This window comes from Bombus flavifrons, chromosome 2 (genome assembly GCF_040668555.2).
Source record: "Bombus flavifrons isolate JBK064 chromosome 2, iyBomFlav1_principal, whole genome shotgun sequence".
Taxonomy (NCBI): Eukaryota; Metazoa; Arthropoda; class Insecta; order Hymenoptera; family Apidae; genus Bombus; species Bombus flavifrons.
This window is the reverse complement of record NC_138443.1, coordinates 3,390,642-3,405,518: the sequence shown is the minus strand read 5'-3', so window position 1 is coordinate 3,405,518 and position 14,877 is coordinate 3,390,642. Positions and strand designations below refer to the sequence as shown.

Genomic DNA, 14,877 nt, shown 5'->3' with positions numbered 1-14,877 from the left:
GGATCGAATTTTGTTAAAACACGACCGCGTTTAGCAGATTCGTCGTGTTCGTCCCATCGAAACAAAAATGAAATAAATAAGTAAAACTAAAGTAAACGAGAGACTGGTTATTACGATCGGACCAAAAAAAAAAAAAAAAGAATGTCGTAAACGCGGTCGTCATTGCGCGAGATCGCGTGGGATCTGAAAAGAAATGCTGTTACGTTATTTACCTGATATTTATAAAAACTAAAAAAGCACGTACGATGAAGCGAAATTCAATTGAACCGTTGTTTTTCTATACGATTATCATTTATTACGATTAAATCATTGTGATTATATTTACTGATAAACGGCGTTAATTTTTAATTACTTGAACATATATTATACTTTTGCTAGTGTTCGTCGTTTTATTGCCATTACGTTCGCGAAACGTATATTCTAAATTGCGAGAAAGAGAAAATGAAAAGATATAAAAATATGGGGGTTGTATTTATCTGGTGGTAATTTAGTGGACTATCTAATTTATTCTAATTTAGTCTTTATGAGTTTCTAATTACGAATTTATAGTTTGAATCTTTTTGTGTACTTTACCTTTACGTTGATTAAATTCGCTGGAATTTGCAGTTGCGAATTGTATATGCCTTTTTAAAGTATTGCTTATTCAAGGGGGAGGAGATATACTTGTGCCTGGCGTGTGCCGTAATGGAGAAATATCGGCTGCATTCTAAAATAGAAAATGGAACACAGGAGCATACGTGTATATGAAGCAAAAAATGCTGGAATTCGTTCGTCAGGCGATTTACATCGAATTTTATTTTATCTTTTTCTAATAGATTGAACGTTTTGAAATTGAACGATGTTAATATGATATAAAAAAATAATGAAAATTGGACGACGCTCGCCATTTGAAAGCAACAAAAATTTAGGGGAAAATTAAAAAACTATTTAATAAAATTTATGCCAAATGTCGGATCTATTGTACTTCTCGTATAAAGAACAAGAAATTGTTTCGTAAAAACTTATCTGTTACTGTAAATTCACTAAAAATGATGTAGTCGAATAATTTATAGAGCGATTGAACGGAGAAAATATTTTTTAGAATGACTAGTTGGCGATAATTATCCATTTGATCTAGCTTTGGATCTCGTTACGTAAAATTTTAAACGGAAACAGGTCTGTAAAGGGACGAATGGTTTCTCTCTTTCCGTTCTCGTACGAATATCGTTCGCCTTAATCCTATGTACTGTTAGACCAATGCTCAACGTACGACTCATTATTCCTAGAATATGTATCCGTATATAACAGCTCTTGATTTGTACTTGTTCTATATGTGCGAACTGTCGTGGCGACGTCAATTGAATTTGCTGTACTTTTCAGAATCTGATGCTATTAAATTTGATCAAATTGACAGAATTGATCAGTATTGAATACTTTCAAACATAATAGGTCAAGATTGTCTGTTTCGTATTTCTCTATATTTTCAATTTTTGAAATGAAACAATAATTATTTATTTGAGAGAATAAAAAATACTTTCATTTGATTTTTTTTATTTAAAAGGATTAGAATTATTATTGAACTTTATCAGTTAATATTTGTACTATCATTGTTTCTTCTTTTTATAACATTAAGGTTAAAAAAGCTGTAAGATTCGTTTAATTGTTACAAGATATTATTTAATCTCATGGTTCATTGTAAATTCCAGGTGAAATTTTATGTATTTCCAATTTTTAGTAAACTTGCTGTTATGCATTTATAACGTAGTTAATATAATTATGATATTATTATAATATTTAAGTTATTAACTTGCGCTGTAAATACTGTACTATTTTACATTCATGTTAATGTCTTACTTTGTCACCCTGTAAGTAATTGTATCTTTATATTCAAAGGCACAATGTTTTACAACAGTAATATCAATAGGGGAAGTAACTTTGTTTCCCAATAGTATTTAACTAGAATAATATAACAGCTTTTCTGGTTTTTTAATTTATATTATTTTCCATTTATTCTTACATATTTTCTAAATTTCATGATTTATATTTTTGTGATATTAACTATTTTATTTGTAATTATTCATATTTTCAGTAAGAAATCAGCGTCTTTCTTGTAAATTCTAAATTATTGTAATTAAAAACGAGGGAAATCAGTTTTATATATGGATAAAGCTTGGGCAGCACTACCTTGTAAAATAATTTTATTTTCAATTATGTTTAATCTAATTACTATTTTATGATTGTCCCGCAAAATATCTAAAAATCTTAAAGAAAAAACGTGATAAATTACATTTCTATAAATAAAATTACGCTTATCAAAAATACGCTTTTAGATTTCTCTTTGTATTTGAATTCGAGACTAAATGTACGCTTATGTAGATATGCCACCTATTTTTAAAATACTTGTATCTTTAGATCTAATTGTTTTCTTCTTTCCAACTATGTCAAAAGTGGATTTATCATGTTTGTTCTGTGTGGAATCTACATATGCAAATCAATATACATTTGATCAAGATCTCCAAGAACTAAGGAACAAATATATTCATCGAATATACAATTCAAATAACCTCAATGTTTCTCTGCTCAATTGTCAATCAGATTTTGAAAATGTATAGCTTTCGTTAACAAATTGTATCCTCTGTGTAAATAAGAAAAAAGCAAATTTGTCAAACCTGACATAGATGTGTTTAGAATGCATTTAAAAATGCGTGCCGGTTCCTAGTGAAAAATATTTAGCGCGCGACGATATAAAAAGGAAAAATAAAGGTTTTAGGAACGAAAGAAAAGAAGACAAATGAAAGACCGTACAATTGGAAAGTTACAGACAGACCAATAATTTACAACGTAATTTGTGTAGTCCGATAAAACGGAGCGCAAATAAATTTATGGAAAATTGAAACATGCATTTTCTTCCTTCTTTCAGCCCCTTCATTTACGTGCAATGATATCAATCGTGTGGAAAACCGCAATATCCCTCTACATTTACATTATGAGCTAATTAGCGATGTATGTCAAGACGATAAGATAATATTCCTTTAATATTTCCTTTCTATTGACATTCATGAAAACGAGAATTAAGTACATACATTTTTTTTTATTTTCAATGTTTGTTATCGGAAACTCTATTAATAATGTTTGGATTAAATCAAGCTGTGAGTGTTAGATGTCTATCTCATCTGGAGTGGATTAATGTCTACCATAGTATTTAAAAAAGTAAAAATTGCACAGCTATTTTGAAAACGCAATGACCTACAAAGAAATTAATATGAAATAACAAGTTTTTTCCAATAGAAAAAAGTTTTATCATTTTGCTTTTTATAGATGACAATAATCATAGGATTACATTTTGTATATACCACTATACATAAAAAAGGATTAGACATCATTGGTATAAATTTGTATTCAAATCACATTTTTATTTTAGTTATTATTTACTTTCTCTATGTTTTCTTAAATAACATTATTTGACGAGTGATGCATTTGGAAAATGAGTTACTTTTTTATTGAGATTTATATTATATAATGTTTGTTTTTTTATTTTATCAAGAAAATATAAAGATGTTTATCTGCGGTACATGATTGTTCTACAGAAAAAAAGGACTTAACAAAATTAATGTCATACCTGTTGACTAAAATGAAAAGAATCACTTGATGATATCTTGTAAAATTAGCGGCTGAAAAATCGGAAGCTGGTACACGTGCAGCTCATACGTGCCGTAGTGGGGACTGCAGTTAGCTTGAAGGAAGCTGTTCGTATAAAAAGACAGAACATGAGTGTCAGTTTAGAGAGTGTAAGTTGGTTGTTAATGGTGGCCCGTTCCTTGTATCCAGGATCAAAGAAACGTCTTTAATTTTTCGACCGAATTTGTAAGTTTAACAAACTGTATTTTTCCTACCTTTTTATTTTTACGGCACTGTTATGAAAGTAATCTCATTTATTTTTATAACTTTTTTTTATTTTTGTAATGTTTGCTAACCTTAATTTGACAGAACGAGATCGGAGGAAAATTAAATCGACAGTTGTAACAATTATTCACGAGAAAATTACTTTGTTTGCATTCTTAGTTAAATATTTCATTTGTTAACTTTTTATACACAATTTTCTACTCACTTTTTTACTTTTTTACTAAATTACCAAATTTTCTACTTACTTTTCATAATGACAGCTTGAGACTTATTATTAAAATATATTAAAATATGTTGAAATATATTGGCCTTAATTTATTACGTAATTTTATTGTACAAATGCCGAATCAAATATATTTATCAAAAAACGGAAAGTTTTTAAAAAAAACTGGGAATTACCGTAATCTCATAGAATGTTTACGCGGATTATACTTGCTCTTAAAATGTTATCAGTATTAAATCCATGGACAAAAACGTACATATAAAGATTAGCTTTATACCAATGACATAATTTATTCATTTGTCTCTCTTTGGTATGAGAAATCTGAGAAATCGAGAGTCGTTGATTCCATTCAGGGGTGAAACACACCCGTTTTATAAGGCAGTTCACGTTTTGAGGTTCGATCCCGGATATGTACGCAACAATTGGATGAATCAAAGGTAAATTCCGAGCTGTCTTGGAAATGAAAACGCGTCTGGTATTTGGGGACAAGGCTTATTTGCCATGCTCAAAGCCTCGTGATTACCTTTACTGTTCATTCTCGGAAATGCAAACTGCAATTTAGGTTTCGACATGTGCCTACGTTTAAAATCACGAGAAATTAAATTTTCATTGACGTACTAGTTAGTCAATATTACTGAAATACTTCATTATGGAAATAATTTTAATTTTAGGATGTTTCGTTTGATTTAGTTAATATTTATAATTTAATATTGCAATAATATAATTAGTTATATATTTATTATTCGATATATGAAATATTACAATAGTTCGATTTAATTTGATGGACATTTAAAATATGACCAAAGTTTGGCAATTCATTAAGCTTTTATCTTTGTAAATATGTATAATCATTTTTTTACAGAATTGTTTTTGAAAACGAAATTAAAATTTCAATTTTTTTATTAGTCATAACGTTGAAATACAGATACAGAAACACAGATAAAGAAAGATACTATATGTGATCATTGTCACGTATCTAGAAAATATGGGTGTAATAATCGTGGACTGTAATAATTTTAAATTTTTCGTGTAAATGCAAACTATAATTATTCATATTAAAACAAGGAAGAAAATACATACATAATTTGAAACAATATGTATTATTCGGAACAGAAATGCAAAATTTAAGGGGGTATTCTGGTCTAGAAATTTGAAAAAATCGAAAATTTTTTTTTTTCATATTTCCAAAGTTTAGACATTCAAGAATATGTCCTTAAAAGGATTTTTCAAAATTTCAATTATTTTATGTGTTACAGCCATTTTTGTGACGCGGCATCTGCTCCGGTCTGACCGGAACAAATGAATAGTAGACGGTAGACGTTGTCCGATTAAACTTGTCTCAAAACTTTAATCGCGTTTTTCTCGAAACTACTTTTTTCGAGTTGGCGTGCACGATATCTCAAGTTCTAATGAACCAATTTATTTTAAATTTGGTCTGAATATTCCTTATATACTCCTCTATCGTCCGGATCACGCTCAGCTCAAAATCTTTAATATTACTATTTTTTAAACGTTCGGAATTGTCAAGAAAACGTGCGAAATAAGAAATTTTTTTTCAAACGGCCGTCATTTTGTGAAAAAATGTTGTATTGACTTTTCCAAGGTTCAAACGATAGCGGCATCCATACTAATTAAGAATCCGTTCGCATTTTTTGTCTCAGATGACCAGAAGGGTTGATATCATGCACGCCACGACACCCCATTTTTTTGGCAGCACCCACTTTGCCAGCTCATAACTTTTTAAATATTGAGTTTTCTTTTCCAGTGAATTTTTTACGTAATCTCGAAATATCAATAAACAAATGCTAAAAAGAAGGATAGCAAAAATATTTTTTGTTTCGCTTGTACAGAGCTTCAAAAATCGCCCGAAATTCATGCCTCTAGACCAGAATACCCTTAATTCTTGTCTTGCGAATTTCAAGAGACAAAATTTAAGAAAATGTATCTCCAATAGATATTTGGATGTTGATAACACCGCACATTTATTTTGCATTACGTGATACTAAAATAAATACATATAATCGTTACGCATTTCGATAAAATTCGACCGCCTCTCGTTTTATCGAACGTTTAATTCTATATATTCGTTGCATCATCAAATTGAAACGATAAACGTTTAAACAGATTTTACTCTTCCAAAATTAAAATTTTCAGTTAATATAAGCAAGAGGAAATAGATTAAAAACCTTGACATTTTCATAATAGCAAACGCATCGTACGAAAGTGAATTTCTAAACAAGGTGAGAATTGTTACGGAGCTATCGTTCGACATTTACGGCTTGATTTCTTTTAAATAAGAAATCAATTCTTTTTCAGTATAAACCTCATTGCCGTCATATTTTTCTCGTTTCCTCGCATTCCAGTTACGAATGCGTAAGGTTTCGAAGAATTTATCGTGAAGAATGCTTCCTGTTCTTTCACGTGCACTTGAACCTAAACATTGACATGAATGAAAGTAGTATCATAAATTTACGATATACTACATAGCATGAATGAGAACATAGTTATTTCTAGCGAGCGTAGTAATGTATCCACACATGGTTTTTCGCAATGATGAGTAGCTTCAGTAGTATTGTTTTTATCAGCTCGTACTATACCAGAAATTGAATGAATCACTTGAATTATCAAATTATTACTAAATTTCTGAGCTATTACGCATACAGTTTGACTAATCAACCTGCTACCGACCTTATTTTATGTAATTGGAGAAACCCATTATTTTATGTAATGTATTATTATTATTTTATAGTATTATTTTATGTAAATATATGTATTATTAATAAATATATTTTACTTAATAATTATCTATTTACTTACAAATGATTATTTCAATTTATAAGATTTTTCTATTTAAAGATTATATATTTCGAAACATACACGTGCACACAATTTACTGCTCCACTTTGACGGTTTCGAGTTGCGACACCTTGAAATACGTGTACGATTTACATATGTATATGACACTGCTTTATGTTTCCTCTCCTAGATTACCACATAAAACTATAGTAATTATCGCATAATATTCAATAGTATCTCATCTCTCGATATAATATCATATCTTTTGTTCCAAACACAAATTTCTATAAACTTATTATTCGTATTACCATCTCATCTCTCTCCTTCTTCAGTATAGACATTTATAAATGCTCTTAACAATTTCTTTTAGTCAGAAGCAACCAAAGAAAAACCACCAAAGTCGCCAAAATGTCGTCGGAAGAGGCATTAGTCGTCGATATGGTGCACCTTTACGAAAAAGAAAACGCAAAGGCCCATCACACCATCAGCTACGAATTGGTACATCTTGAACCAGCGACTCCTGTTCTTAGAAGAGGCCAATCTTTCTATGTAGCCTTAAGATTCAATCGAGAATACGTGGCTGAAACGGATATCGTTAGATTGCTCTTTAGTTTCGGACCAAATCCGAACGTTCTTAGAGGAACCAGAGGAATAAACACCATCACCAATAGAGACAATTATTTGACTGATTTGGAGGCATGGGGTGTTCGTTTAGTGGGCGCCAATGGCGTTGATTTGACCGCGGAAGTAAGAAGCCCTATCGATAGCCCTGTTGGTACATGGCAATTAAATGTGGAGACCACCATCGTAGGAAGTAAAAAACAACCAAATACCTATAATTACGACAAGGACATTTATCTGCTTTTTAATCCGTGGATGAAAGGTATGACATTGTGTTTGATATTTAAGTATAGCGAGTACAAAGAGCAAAAAGTATTGGCACATTTTTATAATATTTTTATAACATTTATTACGTTTCATTTTAATAAATTTTTATAATCGTATGGAGGCGCTACTATTTTATTTAGTTTACTCTAAATTTAGTATAGAATTAAATTAAATTTCTATTTTCGCTTGATCTTTTAATTGCTTTTAATTGCAAAATGAATATAAAGATATTTCAAAGATATAAAGGATTTAAGGAATTGGTAATAAGCCAAATTCTTCTAAAGATCAAGGTTTCATCTCCGAAAATAAAAATCTTTCGCATAAAAATGATGTAATTATATTACGTTAAAAACGGGAGATCGTAAAACAGATTTACAAGCTAACATAAATGTTTACATTACATCTAGAATCCATATGCATTTTTTGAATAATATTAGTGTTCTTGAGTTAATATTAGAATAGAGAATGTTAATATCCCAAATTAACATATAATTTATAAAACTCGATTTGAAAATTACTCTTCATAGGTATATTTTCGAGAAAAATAGACCGAACTGATTTCTAAACTTGGTCACAGTTTTTATATAATATACCGATCATAAATATGCTTTTAAATTCACAGCTATAATATACTTCAACTATACTTTGATTATGTCAGTTATACTTACTCTTACCTTAGGAGTATTAATATAATTTAATTTTTATATAAATATGTAGAATAATATTAATATAATAAAATAATATAATATAAAATAATATTATCTTATGAATTTTGAGAATTCCATGAATCTCTAAATTTTCTGAACTTATGTTATATTCTTGTTTTATTTTCAGAGGATTTAGTATTCATGGAGGATGAGCAGCTGTTGGACGAGTATGTTCTAAATGATGTTGGAAAAATATGGGTTGGCTCATGGGGAAGTGCACGTGGTAGAGAATGGGTGTTTGGACAATTCGATGCTTGTGTGCTTAAATCTTGTGAATTGCTGCTAGAAAGATCCGGCATCAAAGCTAATTCCAGAGGGGATCCAGTTCAAATGTGTAGAGCTATTTCGAGAATCGTAAGTTCGATTGCTATTCAATCACGTGTAGAGCGAAGCAAGTTCTAAATGTAAATCGGTTCTACATAAATCCCGTTACATTAGCTAGACCAAATGTCAGGTTATATTATTAACCATAAACACTTTCTCTTCGACAAAATTCAATTCTTTCAAAAATGTTGATTCTTTCTCAATCTTTCATTGCAGTTCATTTGTGTAACAAACTCGTCTTCTGCTATTTATTATTTTACCTAATTTTTGCAACGATTAATCCAGGAATTTCCTAAATATTACTTATTACCTTTAATCAAACATATACGTATATATTTTTTGTATCTGATACCAAAAGATCTTGAGACAAGAAACTTAATTGTTCGTCAAGTCCTTAACCTGAACTTCTTTCTCCTTTCATTATACCATCAAATAATTGATTTTTATTCTTTCTTTCAGAATCACAGTTTTCATATAGTATCCCCTAATAATTGATCGATCTACTTATGCTAACTAGCTTATTAAAAATCCAACTCTTCTTGCAGGTAAATTCCAACGACGACAAAGGTGTGGTTACCGGTCGCTGGGATGGTGACTACGCTGATGGTACAGCTCCAGCCGCTTGGACAGGTAGCGTGCCGATTCTCGAAGAATTCTTAGAGACAGGCGATTCCGTCAAATACGGACAATGTTGGGTATTCGCTGGTGTTGTGACCACCGTCTGTCGTGCTCTTGGTATACCGTCCAGAGTGGTTTCAAATTTGGTATCGGCCCACGATGCGAACGCCTCGCTTTCCGTCGATCGTTATTACACCAAAAACAATGAGGAACTTGATTACGATCCAAACAATCTCGAAGGCGAAGATTCCATATGGAATTATCACGTTTGGAACGACGTATGGATGGCTAGACCAGATTTGCCTAAAGGATATGGTGGTTGGCAGGCGATCGATGCGACGCCACAAGAACCTTCAGGAGGTATATATCAATGCGGACCAGCTTCTGTCGAAGCTATCAAACAAGGAGTCGTTGGTTATAATTACGACGTGACGTTCATGTTGGCTTCGGTGAATGCCGATTTGATGAGGTGGATGGAGGATTCTGAGAGCGAGCTGGGATTCAGGAAAATCGACTGTAATAAATATCAGTGAGTATATGTATTAAAAGACCATTCGGAGCAGCAATTCAACTAAGAATTGATTTAATTGATAAGCAATTCGAATAAGAATTGATTTTGTAAAAAGAGAATACAAAATTGGCGGATTTACAATACAATAACGTAAAGTATGAGTTTGGATAAAAATGCTCAGTCTACTTATGACCGATAACACAAAAGTAAAAGATATGTATATATCATATTAATCTTTATATCATATCAATCTTTTTCATATATGAATTTGATGTATGCTGATGTCATAAGACACGAAGATTACCAACGAATACATTAGCAAGTCGATAGAGTCATCGTCTTTGTCGTCAGAATCGTTAATTGTAAAATAAACATCCAACTCTGCTAGCATCGATTTTCTTTTTGACTCATCAGCTTGTTAAAAATCGTGATTGCAGTGGTAATTTTGACCTTGATGTCTTTAGTATGCATATATTATTAGTTTATATACACACTGTTAAAAGCTAATCGAAAGGAATTGATACGTAGAATTGTACAATCGTATTTTTCGAATACTTTGGTTTATAATCTAGTTTTAAATCCCCTATAGTTAGATCTTTCCCACGACTGTTTTATCCTAAAAGAGGAATTTTACAAACAATTTTACATTTTTAAATTTTACGAATTAATAACTGCTATTAAATGAATCAGTTGATAACACGGCAATAAAGTGAAATTACAAAATAAAATAATATAATAACAATGAATATTATAAAACCATTTTCTAAACCACTTTCACTGATGGTGACATAACTTTAAGTCCCGTGGCGTTTTGGAAAGTGGAATGTTGAACGATGTTAATGACAAAATCATTTGAAAAACAAATTTATCGATCGGACTATTACCGTATTTTTTAATTAAGTAACTTTAAGGAACATGAAAAATATTCATACACTCCACGTTTCTTAATCGTGCATTCTCTAACACATTTCGTGATTGGCAAAAATTATAATGTCTTAAAAAGTATTATAGTAAAAGATATACCGTAAATATAAAATGAAAGTTTTATTAGAATTAATTATAATAGAAATAGCCTAATTATCATAAGTTATCGATGGCCTTGGGGACATGGAACACGTAAGAAACTTAATGTACTTGTTATGTATCAATTTGTATGGAAAAGCATATCTTATATGCTCCTCTTCTATTTGAAGAAAATTTAAATCACCATTTCTATTTTTGATAGCATTGGCCGGATGATCTTGACGAAAGCACCTTGGATTTTCGATCCCAATGGCGACAGAGACAGAGAGGAGATAACATCTATTTACAAGGCAAAAGAAGGTAAATAAGAATCTATTGAACGATATTCATCGATATTTAAATATTTTGCATATTACAGTACATGTTTAAAAAGTTTTTAACGCTACACTTGTTTTAAACTTCCCCTCTTTATATCTGCATCTTCTACAATACAATTCCTTTATCAATTCTTTTTCTTACAATTAGAAAAAGATGATACACCGAGCTGAAAGTAGAAACAGACAATATGGAACGGACATACATAGTGTGATAGGAGTCAATGAGTATGAGTAATAGGAATAGACGTATATTTTTAAATGGACCTGATCTAAACCCCTGTGGCTGTCATCAATCTTTCAAGCTGTTATATCTATTTAAACATTTAAACTCAATGAACTCCTTTAACTTTTATGGTGGAATTCGTTGAACTTTAGATGCAATGGAACTTTGAACTTCAAGATTGACTAACTTATTCTAATTCCACCAATATCTTTCAAACAGTTTTGAAATAAATTTTTCATTCTTCATAACACGTAATTAAAAAATAGTTACAAAAGCACGATAAAGACTGTTACTTAATTCTCTTAAACTCTGTTTATCTGTACTCTTTAACGATTCTCTAGAACATCCATATTTTAAAAAATCATACAAATCCTGCAAAATTGCACCTTTGCGAATTTATAAAAGTTTCTATAAAAAGTTACGAATTGATTATTTTAACTCTGGTAATTTATTTGCATTCAGGAACGGAAGTTGAGCGACTGACTCTGTACAGAGCCGTACGCAACACAGAACTGGCGAAGAGATTCTACTCTTTGCCATCACCTGCGAAGGAAGATGTCGAGTTCGATCTCGTGGATATCGAACGAGTGAACATCGGACAACCATTTGCAGTTATAGTGAACATGAAGAATAAATCGAACCAGATACGTACTATTCAAGCTGTTCTATCTGCTGGTAGCGTGTACTATACTGGAATCAAAGCACATCTGGTAAAGAGAGCGTCTGGTGACTTCGTTCTGCAACCACATGCCAGTAAGTTTATTATTATTTATTCCTTTATTTAGATTTTTATAATTTACTGATCCCTTTTAAACAGTTAGGTCGTTTATTGAATTTTATTTTATATCAAGTTGTTAGAATCTTTATTTAATTTTTATGTCATGTCTTTCATTGAACTGGAAACTTTTATTTGGTTTCTTATTAGATGTTAGATTTTTATTCAGCTGAGAATCTTACTATCGCTAAGAATTATGTTATTATTATTTATTTATTTGTTATTGCTTAGTCCATGCCTTTCGGCTTTGGACGAACTTTCGGTTTCACATCTCTTATACCTATTTCGCTTCTTATATATGTACCTCCTCTCTTATCCACTCTATTATATTGCACTCCCTTAATTATTCTATCTCTAAAAACTAAAAACTAATGACTAAAAAAATCTATTGCAACTTTTGGGCTTTTGCCTCCTTGCTGTGCTTCCTTCTTGTCGTTCTTCCCCCTTTGTATTGCCCTTCTCTTCTCTATTATTGCTACTAAGAATTATGTATTTATTTATTTGCTTACTTGTTTTTCAATTACTGTGATTCAAACATATGACAAATTAAAAAAGAAGCAATCAGTATTTATGATGATTATGCGTATATCATAGTAATTCTTTAACGTTCTTAAAGTAAAATATTTCTTTTTATGAATCAGGTTAGTATATGATTTCGAAGATATTCGTATGTATTCCTCGTCCTATTTTTTCGTGATGACTCACATCTAATTTATTCTCAGGCGAACAATTAAAGCTCAGAGTTACAGTGGATGATTATTTGGACAAGCTTGTGGAGTATTGTAATATGAAATTGTATTCCATCGCTACGGTCGTGGAAACCAAACAGACGTGGGCTGACGAAGATGATTTTCAGGTCTTGAAACCGAGCATCACGGTCAAGGTAAAGTAAACGATTGATCTGTATTTGCAAGATATAATCACGTGAAATTCTCGTCCAATTGAAATTGAATATTTGAAAGAAAAAGGGAAAGTACAGTAAAGACTTTCATATTCAAACTAATAAGGGGACAAAAATGTGCCAATGAATTTCCAAATAATACAACAATCATCCTTCTGATACATAGAGCAGTACTGCTTGGTCGGCTGGGCTTGAGTTCATAACTGCGCGGAGGTTCTCAGTTCGATTCTCGATATTTCAAAGAACGAATTGCATTGTTAATAGCTTATTTTCCTCTCTATTTATCTTGACTTAGTGTTATGAACTTCGTGTGCATGACGCCAAATGTGAGGAAAAATAAGATAGTATATGTATGAGTTTCAGGAACTATATAATATACATATATATAACCTTCCCAATACTAAATTTCATTCATTCTAAAAAATTGCCAGTTCGTTTCAATATTTAAATATCTAACTTAATATCTGAAGATTGAAGATTCAATTCTTTTTGGTTGCTCAATTACATATAAATTTATGAACGCAAGTAAATGTGTAGAGTTACATTCTTTTTATACCTCAAGTCATTTAAGGCCTTCTAATAATGCACATCGCATAAACTTGCATTTATAATTTTTAATCCATCAATCAATTAATATTGGAATAATTATATTTTAGAATTAATGTTTGTTATCATTAATATTAGATCGACGGCGAACCTGTAGTAGGAAAACCATCGATTATCAGTCTTAGATTCAAGAATCCCCTGAAGAGAGTGTTAACGCAGTGTACGTTCAATTACGCTGGCCCCGGGTTAACAAGGAACAAGACTCTAGCGTTCAGAGACATCGAACCTGAGGAAGACGTCTACGTGGAACATCAATTAATTCCTCAAAAGGCTGGCGCGCAGAAGATCATTGCCACATTTACTTCGAAAGAGCTAGTTGATGTCACAGGATCAGCTGCCATCGATGTTCTTGATGAGGATGAATAAGATTGTCCGAATTCGAACAATATTACATTTTATCCTCATTACGATTAGATAACGCATATTAATATACACATATCGACACGTATTAATTAAAAAACGCATGTATATACCTAAAAACCTGTATAATATCAATGTGGACACGTTCCATCCAATCATTACTAGACTCTGGATGCTTATGCGTGTTTCTGGAAAAACTATACGATATATTTTATCAGTCACGAAAATTAATATAATATAAAAATTCTAAATGCTTTCGTTCTAAACGCGTAATGAACGAAAATTATGCGTAGTAATATCTAGGCTGTAGATGTTTGTTGGAGAAATTCATATTTTATATAATTTTTAAGAATACAAATATTTTACTCTATGAATATATTAAAGAAATAGAATCTAATTAGAGGTTCATTTCACCTATCAAATATTATAGCGTGCACTTTAGTTTGTATATTTTACCTCTTATATTTTTTATAAATGCATAAACACCCGCGATTTAGTAATATGAATTCCTTTTGGCATAATTATGTATATTTAGAATGTGATTATATATTGTGATATTTAAAAAAATATTATATTATTAATTATCATTAATTATGATATCACATTACGTAATTTGTATTCCTTACTTTTTTCTATTTTGATGCACGTTTGTTTTTTAATAAATTTAAGTATTTGTGTTTCCAAGCGTGTGTCGCTGATTCGTGAGTTATTTGATATGTATGG

General features: G+C 30.9%; 1 protein-coding gene across 1 annotated transcript; it reads left to right on the top strand.

Annotated features, from left to right (window-relative positions):
- The first annotated feature begins 3,721 nt into the window (after positions 1-3,721).
- LOC138188706 (hemocyte protein-glutamine gamma-glutamyltransferase) lies at positions 3,722-14,663 on the top strand. Its single transcript, XM_069130723.1, has 8 exons — positions 3,722-3,843; positions 7,272-7,784; positions 8,624-8,850; positions 9,366-9,967; positions 11,175-11,272; positions 11,975-12,265; positions 13,010-13,170; positions 13,873-14,663. The coding sequence occupies exons 2-8, from the start codon at positions 7,310-7,312 to the stop codon at positions 14,158-14,160; spliced, it is 2,142 nt and encodes a 713-aa protein (XP_068986824.1). The 5' UTR covers positions 3,722-3,843; positions 7,272-7,309; the 3' UTR covers positions 14,161-14,663.
- Positions 14,664-14,877: the final 214 nt, after the last annotated feature.

Coding starts and splice junctions, on each gene's coding strand:
- LOC138188706 (XM_069130723.1), top strand. CDS start 7,310: ATGTCGTCGGAAGAGGCATTAGTCGTCGATATGGTGCACCTTTACGAA. Junction 12,266..13,009: donor CGTTCTGCAACCACATGCCA/GTAAGTTTATTA, acceptor ATTTATTCTCAG/GCGAACAATTAAAGCTCAGA. Junction 13,171..13,872: donor AACCGAGCATCACGGTCAAG/GTAAAGTAAACG, acceptor CATTAATATTAG/ATCGACGGCGAACCTGTAGT.